Source organism: Bombus huntii, chromosome 8 (assembly GCF_024542735.1).
Source record: "Bombus huntii isolate Logan2020A chromosome 8, iyBomHunt1.1, whole genome shotgun sequence".
NCBI lineage: Eukaryota > Metazoa > Arthropoda > Insecta > Hymenoptera > Apidae > Bombus > Bombus huntii.
In genome coordinates, this window is record NC_066245.1 from 2,489,604 (window position 1) to 2,506,240 (window position 16,637).

Sequence of the window (16,637 nt, forward strand, 5' to 3'; positions counted from 1 at the left end):
CATGTAGAAGATATTCATAAAATATATAATCTGGCCGCATAATTTACTTATGCATCAAAAATTTTTGCGTCATTAGGATAGGTTATGCAAGTATCAACAAAACCTAATTCTTTTGCTGCAAAAGCTGTAACCATTATTTTAAGAAAAGATATTATGAAAAGGAAATCATGAGAGAGTAGCTAAATTATTTAATGAGTTTTGCAGGATAGATGACGAAACGTGTTTATATTCGGTCTCGGAAAGCATAATTTAATCATAGTGTTTGGAGAGACCGTTGTTTTTAATTATCAATATTTCAAACACTTACCCTCCATGATACCATTCTTTACAAACATCACATTGTATCATAAATTGTTCGAAATCGTAAGAACGGCCACATAAACAATATGTAACTGGTAACTCCATTTTTCGTGAATATTAACGCCAAATACACTTTCGCGACTCCGTATCGTTAACATTGGATGGTAACTATAGTAGCCGTGATGCGTCGCTAAAGAGCCGCCCTGTTATTCTTCTTTGAATGCATACTAAAGGAGCATTTCTATTTTTCGAATGGAGATTTAGTGGAAAAGGTACCCTAATTGAAAACCGGGTTCACTTGTCACGATTTTGTTATTAATATGTATATATATACATATAATTATATACACACACTTACAGCACGCATGCGTCGTATAGCTTTTCTTTGCATAAATATACAAAACATTTTTGTAAGAACGGATCATAATATTGGTTTATTTTGAGGTTAGTTATCAAAAATGCGTCTTTCTGAGATTTGAATCTTCTTATTTCATAACCAAATTTTATAAAACAAAAAAATGGAATCGTCACAAGCAACGAAGTTAAAAACGAAAATTTTGAAAATTGGTATAAAGCAATCCAAAGCGTGAGTAAATGTCGAACAATTAGAATGCTTCTTAACAATTTTATCTTATATGACTGAATGAATATGTGTTGGTAAATTTGTTAAAACACGTATTGTATTGATTCAAAAACTTCAATTTTAAATTTAGGCAATTACCACAATATAAAGCACGAAACAAGCGAACACGAAGAAAAAGAAAATCTCTTCTTAAATGTTTAAATATGAATTCTTTGGCCAAAAAGAATAAAAGTGCTCAAAACAGTGTGCTGCCTGAAAATTCGTTAAACAAAAACCAAATACTCTTACAATGTAATTTAAAACGTAAAAAGAAAAAGTGCACCAATATAAAAGGAACACAACGTAAGGAATTTATTATTCACAAATCGGGATAAATACTGCACGCTATTTACAAGTAGAAGATAAAATATGGTATAGTATCTTTATTAAAGCAAAAAACACCATTATGGAAACAGGTTGCTTAAATTTCAGATTCTGTGGATCTTTCCTTCCAGAACGATGACTTTTTAGGGGCACAGTTGACCAGAGATAGAAATGACAAGCAGTATTGCAACACTCCGGAGCAAAAAACTATAGGTTCACCAGTAATAGTAGAAGCTCTGTCAAAAAATTTATCCTCGCTAAGTATACCTGATGTACTTAAACAAAAAGAAGAAAAAAAGATGAAGGGCAATGATTTTGACAATTATCCATTATATATGCAAAGTATGAGGAATGAGGCCTGTGTCATCATTGGTGAATCATTAAATCCAAATGATAATTTATCTGATGGAGCAAAGGATACTAAAATCGTATCACCGTACAAGAGTAATCACAAACTACGTAAGGATAAAAAGCAATTACAAAATAGCAGTTCAAATACTACTCCCAGTAATTCAGCAAAACCTAAGAGACCTTCTGATATATGCTACACTGAAAGTAGTATCTGTAACAGTAGCAAATGCTATACATTGGAAACAGTAACTTCAAGTAATAATGATACTGTTCTCATTGATCAGCACTCGGTACGATTTTATTGTCTTAAGAACAAAGTAGTCTCAGTTATGTCGAAAAACACACGATTTTGCTTTACTGGAAAGTTAATCGTACAAGTAGTATATGGGGCTATAGAAGTTTACGGATGCGTCATTACCACACAGAACAGTCCAATCGAAATTTATTCACCAAGAGGATATAGTAACGTTTCGATCGAAACGAGTGAAAAATTTTCACAAAATTTGGAATCAAATATATGGGTATCTTTGTCCACAGAAGGCATTGATCAAAACAAAGAGAACGAACTAATCGCAGACATCAAAGAACTTCAACCCGGCATGGCAGTTGTTTTGTTATCAAATTTGGACAACAAATTGACTAGGTTTTTACACGTTTTTTATCCATTTAACCTATTTCCAAAAATAAAAAATGTATCTTATCATTCTTGGACTGACCCCAAGAGGGCTGAAAGAATATTACAGTCGAATCTTTATATTGATAATTACGCGTGTAAGGAAATAATTATTGACCAACGTATTATGCAAGAAGTTACTGACAAAATGTTGAAACGTTGCCGTGAGAACGAATGGTCATGCACCTTAATAGCTGGTGGAAAAGGCGTCGGGAAATCAACTACAATGCGATGCTTAATAAATACTCTACTACCTGTTTCCAAAATGGTGGTTCTTGTAGACGTTGACCCAGGACAAGCAGAATGCACACCAGCTGGATGTATATCATACAGTTTAATCGAACAACCCTTATTGGGACCAAACTTCACGCATTTAAAGACTCCGGCTTTTCAATTGTATATCGGAGATGTGGACGTGTCACGATGCATTACACGATACATCGAGAGTATTAAAATGTTGATTAATAAATTGTTAAGTTGCCCAGTTTTGTCACGCCTACCTATTATCGTAAACACGATGGGTTTTTCACATGGTATTGGTTGGGATATCATCTTGTTTACGATCAAATTGATTCGACCTTCTTTCGTTGTACAGATTATGTCTGAGAATCCAAAGAATAACTATATCAACTACTTAAGTAAAGAAGTGATAAATCAACAGGTAATTGTAACTATTTTACCATTCTATACATTTGAATAGTTTTGCAAACAGGTACGTCGGAAGAAACGCATTGTTTGTAGCAATTATCCTGGTCGAGTTGGAGTTGGAATGTTATTGACTGGAGTCAACCATGCGATTACGAATTATTCACGATACATTCAAATGCAGAACGTAAAGGTGCTCCAGGATACGACAATTGGAACATGGAGCCGTATCAAAAACGAGAACTTGTAATGATCTCCTACTTGAGTGAAATTGTACAAAACTCTTGGAATTCCGAGTAAGATATATGAATTTAACATACAATATTGTGGTGGATATTAAACGTGTTGCTTTAAATGACGACACGAGTGAATACTTATGATAATCAGATATATTTAAAATCGTTCTAAGTACAGAATACAAAGTTAGTATATATATATAATAGCTCAATGCTATTCGATATAAGGATACTAGTTAATGAATGTCCTAGAGAGCATGTTCGCTTATTTATACTGGTCGGGAGGGGGGGGGGGGGGGGTTTACTGGAAAGGTTGAACTCCGGTTGACGATTGCACGTAGCGGCGATATTGTTTTGCCCGGAGTTTGTTTACATTTAAATCTCGTACATCGTAACAGTGTCAATACCCCGAAGCAAAACAACAACACGAGTCACTCTCGATTCGAATCGTCCTATGACTCACGTGCCGCTACAATATCAATATTATTTGATAGTCATTTTGATATATTCACAATTGTTTGATCGTATGTTAATGGTGTGAATTCTGATATTTCTTTAGGAGACGCTATGACCCTTTATCGTTAAGCATCAACGAAGCTGTTCCATACGTGTTAGTATCATCTTTCTGCACATGTCGAGTGAAAGGTATCAAATTATTAAGTCACTTTAATGTATAGAAAATGTCTTTACTTACAGAACATCTTTTGCATCGTTGTACATTTCAATTCCACGAGCGTCAGTGCCCCCGTCGCATGCGTTAAACGTAGTGAATGGTAATATAGTAGCATTATGTGGAATCGATATGAATAACAATGAATGGCAAGAAGGTGAAAGTATGGCTGGTCCACGTATATTAAACAGAGCACCTCTTTGCGCATGTTATGGGTTTGGTAAGCATATCAACGTACATATATTTTTCTCTTTTCGTATTTACTTGATAATTAGAAGTTAATGCGTGACATTGCTTTTTATGTAGGTATCATCAGAGGAGTTGATATGGAACGAAGAGAGATATTTATAAACACACCATTACCGATTTCTATAATGCGGTATGTGAATTGTTTGATGGGATGTATGCCGGTACCGACTACGCTGCTACAAAATAATCAACACAAGAACGTACCTTATATCGGTGGAAATGATGTTTTACCAATGTCACGAGAACATCGCAGGGGGTATTTCCGTATGAGATATCAAAACAACACTAGAAACAATAACGATAAATCTCTATAATATATTTTTATGTGTATCAAAAAAGTGTTGCATATGTGTCATCTATTTGGTTCCATTTTTTAAGAATACGCATTTGTAATATTGTTTTCCTTTTTTTCTTCTTTCGTTTTCCTTATCTTTCTCATCGTTCCAAAGAAAAAAAAAAATGTACAAAATGTATGATGTGTTTGAGGCGTGTATAAAGTATATATTTCAGAGAAAAAGACAAAGATGCAATTTTAATAGAAAGGACAGAAATGGTAGAAAATACTGCGAGGTACTTGTTTTATCTTGATTGTAACAAAACTCAAAATAAATTGGAGAAAACTTAATGAAATGCTTAAAGTATTCGCTATATCCTCCTTTTGGACTAGACGAAGCGAGATCTGGTTCACGTTTGATCGTTTTGTCTTTGCTTCTTAAAGCACACGCTATGCTTAAACATTTTCGATTCTCCTAAACGTATCACGATTAGTTCGTTTCAATCGTATTACACTCGAAAAAAGGACAAAGAGATCTAAAAATGGCAGTTAGTGTTTGAACGCTCCAAGACTTTCCTATCAACCCTTGTCTTTTTGTCGCCGATAAATTCTTCACGTCCGTGTAGTGACGCGGGAATCCGAATATCTCTTCGAGTTCGGTTATCCACAAGGAATCACTTTTGTCCTTCATAAGAATTGGTTTCAAAGCCAATTTGCCTACGAATGTAAAGAAATCGTTAATAATTAAAACGCGATTAATGCGACGAACGGAGAGTAGCATTTTTAAGGATTAAGAACATGTACCTTGCTTTAGCGAGTTTACTTTCGTAGTAACAGTCCGAATCTTTTTAACAAGCGAATAACGTTGACAATGCGGCGTAAGTATATCCTGAACGTCCTGCTCTCGTTGTGTAGACAATGAGTGTATTTCTATCGGTAAATTATGCCAGTATAACCTCAATCTATGCTGAGGAGAAAAATCTGCCGAGTCTATCGTGTCAGGTTCTTGTCCTAAATGTCTGTTAAACAACGAGGTTTCAATGTTCTCGATGTAAGAACTCTGTAAAACTTTCAACTCGGTTTCAACTTACCTGTTAATTTCCAATCTATATTCGGTCGGCATTGAAGCGACATTTTCATAGAACCAAAACAAATGGCATTCGTTGTTGACTTCCTTTAGCAGATCCTTGATACGACAGTACTCGAAGAATAGGATACCAGTCCCTTTTGGATCTGAAGCGAAAAACCCGTGAAAAACCGTAAAACGCTTACGCGTTCTTACGTACACCCTTCTGGTTTACAAGTATTGTATTTTCTGCTCCCCTATGGAGGTTAATCCTTATCTCAGATTACCAGAATTCTGTTCGTCTAAGAACAGAATACAATACGTACTTACATGACAAAATGCAATAATATTGGGTTGGCAATTAAGTGATTGCGGCTTTTGTCATTACCACCTAATTACCACTTAGTTGCTAACCTAATAGTTGGACGAAACTAACGAATTAACCGCATGGAAGAAAATAATGGTTCTCAAAAACCGGAACTATTAACCTCTATTCTAATGTGTACTTATAAACGGGGGTGTACATATATATGGTATTGTGTTTAAAAGTAACTAATCGAACCATAGAGGCCGAGTCGCGCTGGATTAGCCAAGCTGAGATCATTGCACGGCGATCCACCGATTAATAAATCGATAGGCGCTATTTCTTGAATCTTTTCCTTCGTGATATCTTGCACGTTACCCAAATGAATGATTCGATCACCAAAATACGCAGTGGTCACCATTAACGCATCCGGGTCGATCTCGCTCGCATAATACGTGTCCACGACTAAACCTAACTTGAGAAGTACCAGTAAACCTGAAAAAGCATGTATCTTTAGGAAAAATCGGTAAACCGTGACTGGACCAAGTGCCAAGCTTCTTGGCAGAGAAAAAAGAGTAGAATCTCAACGCAGCACCTGTACCGAGGCCATCGAATAAGGACAGCACGCGTATCTTTTTCTTCTCCTGATTACGTTTCACTAACTGTTGCGGGTTAGATTTCGTACGGAACATATTGATCATCTTGTCTTTCCAATTTGCTCGTGGCTTGATGATCGAATCGAAGGACGGTCGAGGCTTATTGTTAGTTGCGCAGAGGAAACACTCCCAAGGATCTTCCTGAAGAACTTGTTCATAGGTCGTTGGGCACAACAGGTGTTTCATGCAGGCGGTACAATACACTCTGAAAAAAAAAAAGAAACAGAGAAAAGCACAATTTACCAGTGTTCATACGTTTGGAAATTATACTCGCAAAGACGAAGAAAAGTTCACCTTGGGCAGTCCTCTTTGTCACATATGATCATCATGCCAGAGGCTGCGCACACCGTGCAGTAAAACTAATCAACAACCAATGAATGAATTGGACGATTATTTCGGCTAAGTGACACATTGTACAATACATTGGTTGTCCCAGGGTTTAACAGTCAAAGCTTGTCGGTATATTCTATAGGTATGTTAGCGAAGCAAGAAACGTGCAGCTTCTTAGAAATTTCTGAACGTTTGTAACTTCCTTTTAGTTAATTTACATGGTATTTACCATGTCCAATCTTAATTCTATGAATCTCAATTTTATGAACGATAGACTGTTATAAATTATAATGATTTATGACCAACTATTTTTGGAAAATATATTCTTCTTGTACCTGTGATTTGTGTAATGCACATGTATAGTGTATTTATTATTCTAATATGTTTCTTTTAACTTGACAAAAACCAATAACCTGCTTTATTTGCATTTCATAACGAACTTCCAAACCCTGGGACTTTTTACAGCACGTACATCGAAACAGGAATACTTACGCATTTGTCGTCATTGCCGAAAAGGAACATGCAGGGCTTATAGCGATCCTAGAACGGTTCAATTTCCAAGCATGAACAACGATTTGCCTTTGCAAAATTATAATACGAGGTCTCTGTGACGTTATCGATGCGTTACTAGCGTTACCTTACCGAGCAATCTTTGCACAAAGATCCCTCGAAGAATGGATGAATTTCCGTCTTACCCTTAGCAACTCGTAGACACTTTAGGCACAACGATTCGAACGCGATGTTTCCGTTCATCGCAGAACGTAAGTCATCTAGATCGAAACAGATACTTATGTTTTACAACAGATATTTTTTCATAACGTACATGGTGTGCTGAGACCGATAGCGGTGTAAGCGAGTCAAGATTTTCAGAATTCAAAGTTCGCCACGTATCTCGACTCTTAACACTTTACTGACCGCTAGCGGTTCGACAGCATACGCGCGGTTCGATCAGCAGCTCAGGCGCAGATTCTGTCTGGCTCTGTTTCGGTTTAGACTCTCCAATATCATTCTTTTTGTTCATCGCGAACGGTACGTTTTTCAAATTGCTATAAAACAGCAACTGACGCAACTGAGCAAGGTACCTTAGTACTAAATAACAAATTACTGCTCAAATAATGAGAAAGATCATCGGCGACAAAAAGCCGATTAATGGGCTATCGGTCGGTGAGCGTTGGCGACAGAAACCGATTAATCTGCTATCGGTCGGTGAGCGTTGGCGACAAAAACCGATTAATCGGCTATCGGTCGGTAAAGTGTTAAAAAGTATCGTTCCTTTAGTTTCATTACGAAGATGATATAAGAGCGCTTATACGCTGTCGGTACAAGTGTTTCAACGTTTCCGCGTACTCACGGCGCGACATTGTATCCATTCAGCCGAACTTACCACTGTTCTTTATGTCATTCGTCCGGTCATCGTCTACATTTGTATTGTTCTTCAACTCGTTCAATTTCTTGGCTATGCAAGCTGAATATTTATCGTATATTTTGACGGAATCTTCTTTCCTTTGAGCGCACGATTCTGTGGAATCTTTGTTCGTTGCGAAATATCTCAACGCGTCGTTTACAGTCCAGTCCTCGGTTTTGAATCCCAGACGAGAGCAATAATCCTAAAAAGAAGAAAGAAAGAAAGAAAAAAAAAAAAAAAAAGAAAAAATTGGAAAGTAACGGTTCAAACGGAATTTTGTGGATTACGAAAGACGGTGAAAACGACACGACACGCGGATAAATACCTTGGAGGCTTGGAGAACTCCAACGAGGTATATGTGCTTTTTCGTATTATTTATGTAGTCGCGCATTTTTTCCATGCCCTTGTCGAATCTCAAGAACAACTGATGGTGCACCTGTCGCGCAATGAAAATCGTGTAACAGTCTACGCGTATATTCGGCTCCTTTTCGATGGAACATTTAGTAACGTTCGATAATTTTTACCTCTGAGAGCTGGTAATCACCGTACCACATAATCCACTGGCAACCAAAGCTTGGTTCACGCATGCAACAGTCACGATAATCGATAATCATCGCTGCAACGTAAAGGGAGCGTGTTTGGGAAACGTGCGAAGGGATGTTTAAAACGTGAATTTGTAATATTCGAAAGATGCTTGAAATATTCGACGAGTCTTGAAATTGTATTTACTCGCGAACAACGTTGTCGTTCGTAGTTCTACGCGACCATAGTACGTAAATCTTTCAATCGTTAATTTCTCATTGTTCGCGTATTTTTAGTAATATTCGTGTTAACAAAGTGGTCGCATACGTACGAACGACAGTGTACGGGTGGAATTTCATCCTATCGATATTCGTAATAAAGAACGAAACGATTGAAAACTGTACGAGAGAACGCGTAATCCGCGAGCAGCCTCGTAAAAGAAGGAACTTAAAGCGCATTACCTGGCCACCAATTGTGTCCGGCGATTTTAGCCCACGTTATAATCCCCGGATTCTGTTCTTTCAACGGCAAATGCGTTAAATCTACGTTGCCTCGTTGCAGCGAATCTTTCGCTTTTTCAGCCAACCTTTTCCCTTGACTTTCGCCTATCGAAAGAAATCCAGCAATTGATATTCGCATCGGAGGAGAAACAGAAGAGGAAAAATAAAGAACGAAGAAAGTAACAACATACGTTTTTGGTCTAGCAAGAATTTCTCCGTAATTTTTGCGTTCTTCTCCTTAAGCCTGTTTAATCTCCGTTGTATCTTGTCTGGATATGGGTAGAACCTGATTTCGTCTAACGCTATGTAAGAAAAATACGATCATATCGATGTGACCGTTTTATCGGTTCGTGCGCCAAAGCAATACTTTTCTATTTCTTTCTTTTTTATTTTATTTTTTTTTTTTTTTTTTTTTTTTTGGAGTCGTGACCTCCTGTTATTATTTCGCAATCGTAGTTCAACCGGACGGAATCCGATTACGCGCATAAAAATAAGTCGAAAGTGTAGTACCAAAGTTTGTCATATCGTAGGTTTCGTTATCGTTCTAAAAGGAGCGAGGTATGAAAATTCTCGATCGAAAGAAATGCGTTCTTCTCGCGTGTTCTCCGTTTCGTTAGCGTGAAAAATCTATCAGCTAAGAATAATTGGTTGCAGGGGTCACGACCCACGTATTCGATCACTTACTTTCGATCATGAATGATAAATTGTTCTCGATCCAGTTGAAGTAAGGCTTGGTTAAAGTGCCGCCCAATAATTTCCGCAACATCTGAAGCGAAACTCGTATCTAAGTAATAAAATATGAGAGAGAAAAAATGGGAGAAAAAGATGGAAAAAAAAAACCTGCATAGTTGCGTCGATGACACGCATTCGCGCTTCGTTTGAATTATGCGCTAGTCGGCTCTTGAGGTTGCACGAGAACGGTTCGATCTGTGTCTTTTCATTCAACTAAAACGAAACGCCGATATGTCAGTTGGCAATTTTGAAAAATCCGTTGCTCGCGGTGAGCGTTACCCCTTAACTGTCCAGTTTCTGACAGTCTCAGACTCGTACGTCTCGTTCGGTCACGTTGCAATTGATACCTTGCGTTTCATCAAACTACACACCGGCTTATTCGGCAAGTTCATAACGTTTGTATAGCAGCCACTTATTCGTTACAAGCACACGGAGTAATTTAATATTCGATTAATTTCTCGACAAAGTGCAACTAACGAGTCTTTGGTCGGCTTTGATCAAATTTTCTGGACCGTTAAGGGAGTAAGAAGAACAAAGAGAGAGAAAGAGAGAGAAAGAAAAAAAAGGAAAAATAAATAAATTGAAAGATATATTCACTAATGATATACGAGCTTCTCCAATCCAGTAAACCCATGATTTGCCTGCTTCGGACAACATTCCTACATGGTCGGCATCGATAATTAACGCTGTAATATCACATAGAAACGTTTACTTAGGACATAGCTGCAACATCGATTGCGCTCGTCTCGTCGCGTCACGTTGCGTCACGTCGCGTCACATCGCGTCAGATCGCGTCACGCGCATTCCCGTGATCCTATTCCAGCTTTATACACGCGTTTAAACTTTCGATCGGGTAAGCCGATCGCTAGGTTACAGTCTGCCGATAATCGATCGAGTAGGAAACTCGCGAGTACGAGGCTCGAGTACGAGCTACCGAACGAAAGGACATGTTAGAAAGAAATAGTTTTGAAATTCTCGCCTGGCCACCATCCCGAACAACAGCCCCACACCAGCTTGCCGACGAAAAGATCCTTGCTGATTTTCATCGATCCTCGCGTAACCCTTCTGACCTCGTAATATTCTTCGCTCCACCTGGATCCTTTGTTTCTCGCCGCTCTTTTCACCGGCTTGGTCGTTTCGTTGTTTCGTTCGCCTTCGCTGGACGCTCGACTTTCGGACGAGATTCTTTTCGCCAGAGGAAGCGTATCCGTATCGTCGAAACTCGTCGATTCGGCTTGATCGAACCGTTCAAGGGCAATGTCGTTCTCCGGTGGTTGCTCCGACGAATCCTCAGTTTCCATTCGATCGGCCATCGACGCGTTATCTTCGACGTGGTTGTTCGTCGTCGAGGTACCCTCGTTGTTACATTCTTCTTTCGAGGAACGACGTTCAACGACGTCCTCGTCGTTGTCGACCAACATTTGCTCCTTCTGCTCGTCGAGGACGAGCGTTGAGGTCTGAAAAGCTTCGAGTTCGTTGGTTTCCAAGATCTGCGCCGTGATCACACAGAGATCGCTTTCCTCCGTGCGATTATAGTCCGGTGAAACGAAGTTAGCCACGTCGTTTTCGTAAGACACCTGCTGATCGGACGCACGAGTCTGCGGAACGTCAATTTGAATGACGAGGCCGTTTGCCGCGTGATTCGATCGATTCGCCGAATTATCATCGTCGTCGCGTTCGGCTACGATGGAGTCTCGATGGTGGTGCTGGTTTCCAGCTTCGTCAGGAAGAAAATGTTGCGAACTTTCGGACTCTTGGTTGGTTCGTTTCTCCGATCTGTCGAGACCCGCCTTTCGGGACCTCCAAAACTTATCTACGGTGTTGGAGTCGTTGTTCGCGGTGGCTGAATCATCTCCTCTATCTTTGCGCTTGCTCTTCTTTACCGCTTTCCCGATGGACGAGTGTTTGGCTTTGGATCTAGATGGAAATTTGCACTTTCGTTTCCTCCTGGTGGACGATCTCGATCTCTTCGTCGTCTCACTCGCGGCACCGACGCAGTCATTTTCCAAGGGCAACGAGGGCTTGGAAACGGTGGCGTTAGTCTGGACGGACGGTCGTTCATCCGACACCGTGTGGAACGGCGCGTTGTTTCGGGAAGCGTCTGATATCAAGCCCAGTTCCATGGCGCATACCATGGACCAAACGCTGTTCCCCGCCCATTGTTGCAACGCATCCTTGCTGGGTTGCTCAAAGACCTGTAACACGCGTACAATTCGAACTAGAAAGCGCAACTTTCATCGGGGTAACAACTGGGAATGTTTTAGCCGCGTTCGATCATCGTTCCCGCGGATTTCCAGGTTCTCGGCTTCGAAATTTCGTTGGTGAGATCGCGTGAGATCGATCGCGGCAACGCGTTCCCCCGAAGGACGACGCATTTCGGCACAGGTACGATAGAAAGCAGAACGGATGGAGCGCGCGAGCCGGCGCCCGAGATCCACGGCGATGGCACGGAGAAGATATAGCGCGATGAAACGAGCAGGAAAGATTGAAATCGCGTTTGAAACAGCACCGCGGAGGGTTGGTAACAAAAAAGAAAGAGAGGGAGAGGAAGAGGGGGGAGGGTAGGGTAGAGGGTTAGGGAGGGGTATGCGATCCACGTGGCGCCTCGAAAGGCATTTCTCGAGGTCGCGGCATGCTTTGCCGGGGTCGACCTGATGAATGGAAACGTCGGTATTATTGTGTTTACACGCGGGACACACGGGGGCCTCTCTCGCTCTCTCGCCACACTTGGCGTGGAAACATTCATTCATAAAGCGTTCCGCGCGTTCCTCTCACCACCGCTGTCCCTCCTGCCTAGCCCCGTGCGCGCCTCTCACCCCATGTTCTCCTCTCCTCTCCTCTCCTCTCCTCTCCTCACTCTCTCTCTCTCTCCCTCGCTCTCTCTCTCTCTCTCTCTGTGCGCCGCTCCGCGCCACTCTCCCGCCGCCGTTATCCCCCTCTACGCGAGGGTACACGACCCTCTGTCGAGTGTAGAGGGGTAGTACCAGTGACGTAGCCAGAATTACGACAACGACCTGCTGATTCGCTTATTTTATTGTCCGCCAGGTCGTGTCCACTCGCAGTCGGCTCGTTGGAGGCCGCGTTCTCGATTCTTTAACGGGCCTCTCGGCCTCCTTAACCGACATTGTCGCCTACCTCCCACCTTTCCTCCTCTGCCTGTCTATTCGGCGACTCCGACTCGAAGTTGAGCCCCGAGTCTTCGACTACGGTTCTCCGATCGTGGCTTGGATGGCGCGCGAACATTTCACCACGCGAAACTCTACACAGTCTGCCTCGTAACGCAAACAGACGGTGACTAGGGCGACAATGTGAGAAGCTGGAACTAGAGTTGGTTTGCTCGCCGATGTAAACGGAAGGCGAACGATTCTCAAGGGAGAGCGAGATAGAATGGTCGGCTGGGTTGTCGACTCGCGCCGTTCACTGTTCGCCGTTCACCGTGCCGTGACGATCAAACGTATCGTTAGGTGTTTTCAAAGATACTCGAAGCTTGGGAATCTCGCGCACGCGATCCTGCGTAGCGTTCTTAGCCGCACGGTATTCTCGATGTCGCGTGACTGGATCCGCGTAGCGATCTCACGCGAGAGGTTTTTTCGCTCGGACCGCACGAAACGTCGATTAACGCGCCAAGGATACGATCCCAAGGTTTTTCGAAAAATCTTGTTCGTCGCGATGCAGAAGAGATTTCGGTCGGCACAGCGAACAGCGTGACAGAAAATACAGAGCGGTTCGACGAACCGCTCGTACGCGATCACGGACCAAGAACGATACGGTAACGTTTACGTGCACTCAGCTGATATGAATGGACTAGGAACGCGAGCGAGTGTACGTATTTGTAGATTCGGTCATGACGACTTTCAGTATAAATTGAAACTTCTCGAGGGTGTCTCGTCGGCGGTGGGAGAATGTCAAGGGGCGAAGGACAGAGAGAGAGGCCTCGTGCACCGGCAATACCGGACAAAGATGAAAAGAAGCAGCGAAAGAGAGGGGAGAGAGCGAGCGAGCGAGCGAGGGATCGACTGACTGGCAGAGAAAAAGAGACAGACGGATCAACGAAGGGTACAAAGCCACGAAGCTGGGTCAGTTCCGTTTAGTACGAGGTAGGCTACGATTCCGTTTGGATCGCAGAAGGTGCACACGGATCGAGATCCATGCACCGCGCGATCGTTCGCCCAACCAACTTCCACTCTCTCTATGCGGCCTTCCTTCCTTCCACTCTCCATCGAAAGTCTTCCGCGTTGCTGTCTACGCTGCGCGTTTCTATCGTTTTCGAATTACTTGCTCCATTCCCACTTATACTACATTTATATCAAATTTGCATTACTCAGTTCGCCTTGTTTATTTACATCGTATCTACGTTATTACTACCATAAATGCTATATAACTGTAGGAAAAGCACTTTTCGCCAAACTAAAGAAAAATCTACGGAACAACGTCTCTATGAACGTCTCGTTTCCAAAAAAAGTGGAAAAATGCGGGCCAGAGACAGAGCGAGCGAGAGAGAGAGAGAGAGAGAGAGAGAGAGAGACGGGGAAGGTTTCATACGGGTAATGCGCAACTCGGTGCAAACTCACGGTAGAGCGGACAATTTGGTCGATCTGAGATTCGTGTCGATCGCACACGTGCGGCTGACTCCGTCAGCTGCTTTTTCTCCGTTTGCGATTTTTTCAGGCAAACCGTTTATCTTGGTTGTTGGGTCGGACGCAGAGCATCGCCAAGCGTTTCGTGTTTGCGTGGTGGACGCGACCGGCGAGTAGTAAGCGAGTACAAACAGCGAACCGTGGAGGCGAAAGGAAGAAGGGAAACAGAGGGAAGGAAGGAAGCACGGAAGGAAGGCAGGCAGGCAAGAAGGAAGAAGGGAAGGAGGAAAGGAAGGAAGGAAGGAAGGAAGGAAGGAAGGAAGGAAGGAAGGAAGAGAATAGAAGGGAGCAGTAAAGAGAAGGAAGAACGAGGAAGAGAGGGCTCCACTCGCCTAGCGCAGCGTGGGCTTTTCTTGTATTCTATTGATTTTTCCGAAAGTTCGCGTGGTGGGAGTCTGGCAGGCAGCGGTGTGCGAGCTCGGCCAGGAGCGTGTTTGCGTGAGCTTCGACGACGGTATCGTCTTTTCCTTCCCTCCTGCTCTCTGTCCCTCTCTTTTACTCTCTCTTCGTCGCTCCTTCTACGCGAAGGATGGGTTGATCGCAGCAGGCGTTGCGCTCTCTCTCTGTCTATCGCGCGCGCGAGAGCCTCCTTTCGTTTCCCCAGCGGTAGTTCTCTTTCTGTTTCGAGGATCGGTCTGTACGAGCGTTTCCCGCTTGGTCGCGATCTGTTCGTCTCTCGCTTCATCGAGTGGCGCGCAACGAGTTCCCTCTCGCTCGCTCGGCTTTGCGTGAAATCCACCCTCGACCCCGCTGCTTTCGCTCGGTCGCGCTCGCGCTCACGCTGCGACCTGCTAGTATCTATATACGTACGATTGGCCATCGCACGCGCACACACACACACACACACACGAAGCGGCTACTCGAAACAGGAGCGTGTTAAGGAGTTTGACTTTGACATTATTTTTACCGCGACGATCGACGAAAGAGATCGCGCGCGCCACACGTGCGATATCGGCGCGTGATCGAACTATCGCCGCCTATCGTATCTACCAAGCGAAACGAGCGTTCGTTTCGTTTCCGTTCGTAAACCGGTAAGATCGTCTGTCTATCTTCTCTCTACTACCTGTTACTACGCGTCTCGTTAAATATTCGTTTGCTTGCCCTCTCTCCAAGAAACAACAGTAAAACTCGATTCTCGTTTCGATGTCAATCGTTTAAACGGCGAATCGAGCAACGGTGTTTCGAGTTTGCGCGAAATCGCGCGACTTTCGATCGGAGCGTGCGCCACTTGCCCCGAATCGAAAACGGTTCACCGTAGATCGGCGTATGAACCGTTGGATGGATCATCTCGCTTCGTATCGTTCGAAGCGATCGAAATGGAAATTCCAGGACATTTCGAATCGAGACGCGAGCGAACAAATTCGTTGAAAGATATAGAGGTTCTCGAGGGGCCGAGAGAGACGTCGACACAGGGTTTCTCGGTACAGCCCTGGCAACCCATCCACCTACATCGCGGCAGGGTCACCGCATACACCACTACCGCCATGGCAGTCGGTCGTGCATACGTGTACGCGTACGTGCCCTTATATACGTCGAAGCTATCTCGGTTTCTCCAACGTTCTGTCTCTCTGTCTCGCAGTCAGCCTCTCGGCGATATACGCTGGTTCGCGCGCGCTCTCTCACCCACACGGGTTCGCGTATAGTCGCGCTCGCGTTCGCCTTCCCACTCCGATCTACACCCTCACGGCGGACTCGGTCGAATGGATTGCACGCGTTACACGGACACGCGTGCACCGAGCCGCGTTTCGACGCGTGCATGCAGCTACGGTGAAACGCTGGGAGCGCAAGCCGCGCGCACGGCTCGCCGCCGCCGCCGCCGCCGCCGCGGCCAGGCTCTTGGCCAGCGAGCCAGTTAGACTGGCAGGAAATCGGCCAACCAACGCAACGGCCGGTCGAGCCGCGCGACCTTTCGATCGATAACGCCGATCGATTTTCCCCGCGGAATCTACGAGACTCGTGGCAACTGCGTAGCGGGTCGACGCGTCTCTTTCGAGATTCGAGGTCGCGATTCCTTGAAAACTCGAACGGTTTCGCGCCATCGTCTCTGTTCGATGCGTCTCGCGATTTCTTCGAGTTCGAAGGCGAATTCGGAGGTCGCTTTAGCGAGATAGCGGTGGCAGGTCGCGGTCAATTAGCACGAC

General features: G+C 43.5%; 3 protein-coding genes across 9 annotated transcripts in view; 1 reads left to right on the top strand and 2 right to left on the bottom strand.

The window, feature by feature from the left end:
• LOC126868792 (histone lysine demethylase PHF8-like) overlaps positions 1 to 553 on the bottom strand; it is a 30,734-nt gene extending 30,181 nt beyond the window's left edge. For all 6 annotated transcript variants that reach the window (XM_050624661.1, XM_050624660.1, XM_050624662.1 and 3 more), the window contains exon 1: positions 308 to 553. In XM_050624661.1, the coding sequence (XP_050480618.1) occupies positions 308 to 405 (98 nt within the window). In that variant the 5' untranslated portion in view covers positions 406 to 553. The remainder of the gene's footprint in view (positions 1 to 307) is intronic.
• Positions 554 to 687: 134 nt separating this feature from the next.
• Positions 688 to 4,700, top strand: LOC126868796 (polynucleotide 5'-hydroxyl-kinase NOL9). Its single transcript, XM_050624669.1, has 7 exons — positions 688 to 886; positions 1,014 to 1,225; positions 1,355 to 2,931; positions 3,012 to 3,211; positions 3,711 to 3,761; positions 3,848 to 4,041; positions 4,128 to 4,700. Exons 1-7 carry the CDS (start codon positions 819 to 821, stop codon positions 4,382 to 4,384), a joined length of 2,559 nt encoding a protein of 852 aa, XP_050480626.1. The 5' UTR covers positions 688 to 818; the 3' UTR covers positions 4,385 to 4,700.
• On the bottom strand, positions 4,307 to 10,983 carry LOC126868797 (DNA (cytosine-5)-methyltransferase 3B-like). 2 transcript variants are annotated; one of them, XM_050624671.1, is made up of 16 exons: positions 10,839 to 10,983; positions 9,968 to 10,072; positions 9,812 to 9,893; positions 9,319 to 9,429; positions 9,089 to 9,232; positions 8,630 to 8,721; positions 8,431 to 8,541; positions 8,085 to 8,307; positions 7,343 to 7,470; positions 7,193 to 7,240; positions 6,665 to 6,729; positions 6,310 to 6,575; positions 5,973 to 6,209; positions 5,436 to 5,577; positions 5,149 to 5,363; positions 4,307 to 5,061 (listed from the first exon to the last, which is right to left on the bottom strand). In XM_050624671.1, the coding sequence occupies exons 2-16, from the start codon at positions 9,992 to 9,994 to the stop codon at positions 4,835 to 4,837; spliced, it is 2,118 nt and encodes a 705-aa protein (XP_050480628.1). In that variant the 5' UTR covers positions 9,995 to 10,072; positions 10,839 to 10,983; the 3' UTR covers positions 4,307 to 4,834. The 2 variants fall into 2 exon arrangements, with proteins under 2 accessions (XP_050480628.1, XP_050480627.1); XM_050624670.1 differs by lacking the exon at positions 10,839 to 10,983 and adding an exon at positions 10,457 to 10,787.
• Between the last annotated feature and the right edge of the window lie 5,654 nt (positions 10,984 to 16,637).

Excerpts from the sequence above, each read along its gene's own strand:
- LOC126868796 (XM_050624669.1), top strand. The coding sequence starts at position 819 with ATGGAATCGTCACAAGCAACGAAGTTAAAAACGAAAATTTTGAAAATT. Across the intron at positions 887-1,013 it reads GGTATAAAGCAATCCAAAGC|GCAATTACCACAATATAAAG; the intron begins GTGAGTAAATGT and ends TTTTAAATTTAG. Across the intron at positions 3,762-3,847 it reads AACGAAGCTGTTCCATACGT|AACATCTTTTGCATCGTTGT; the intron begins GTTAGTATCATC and ends CTTTACTTACAG.
- LOC126868797 (XM_050624670.1), bottom strand. The coding sequence starts at position 10,516 with ATGTTGTCCGAAGCAGGCAAATCATGGGTTTACTGGATTGGAGAAGCT. Across the intron at positions 9,430-9,811 it reads TTTATCATTCATGATCGAAA|CGTTAGACGAAATCAGGTTC; the intron begins GTAAGTGATCGA and ends TTTCTTACATAG. Across the intron at positions 5,062-5,148 it reads AGTAAACTCGCTAAAGCAAG|GCAAATTGGCTTTGAAACCA; the intron begins GTACATGTTCTT and ends TTACATTCGTAG.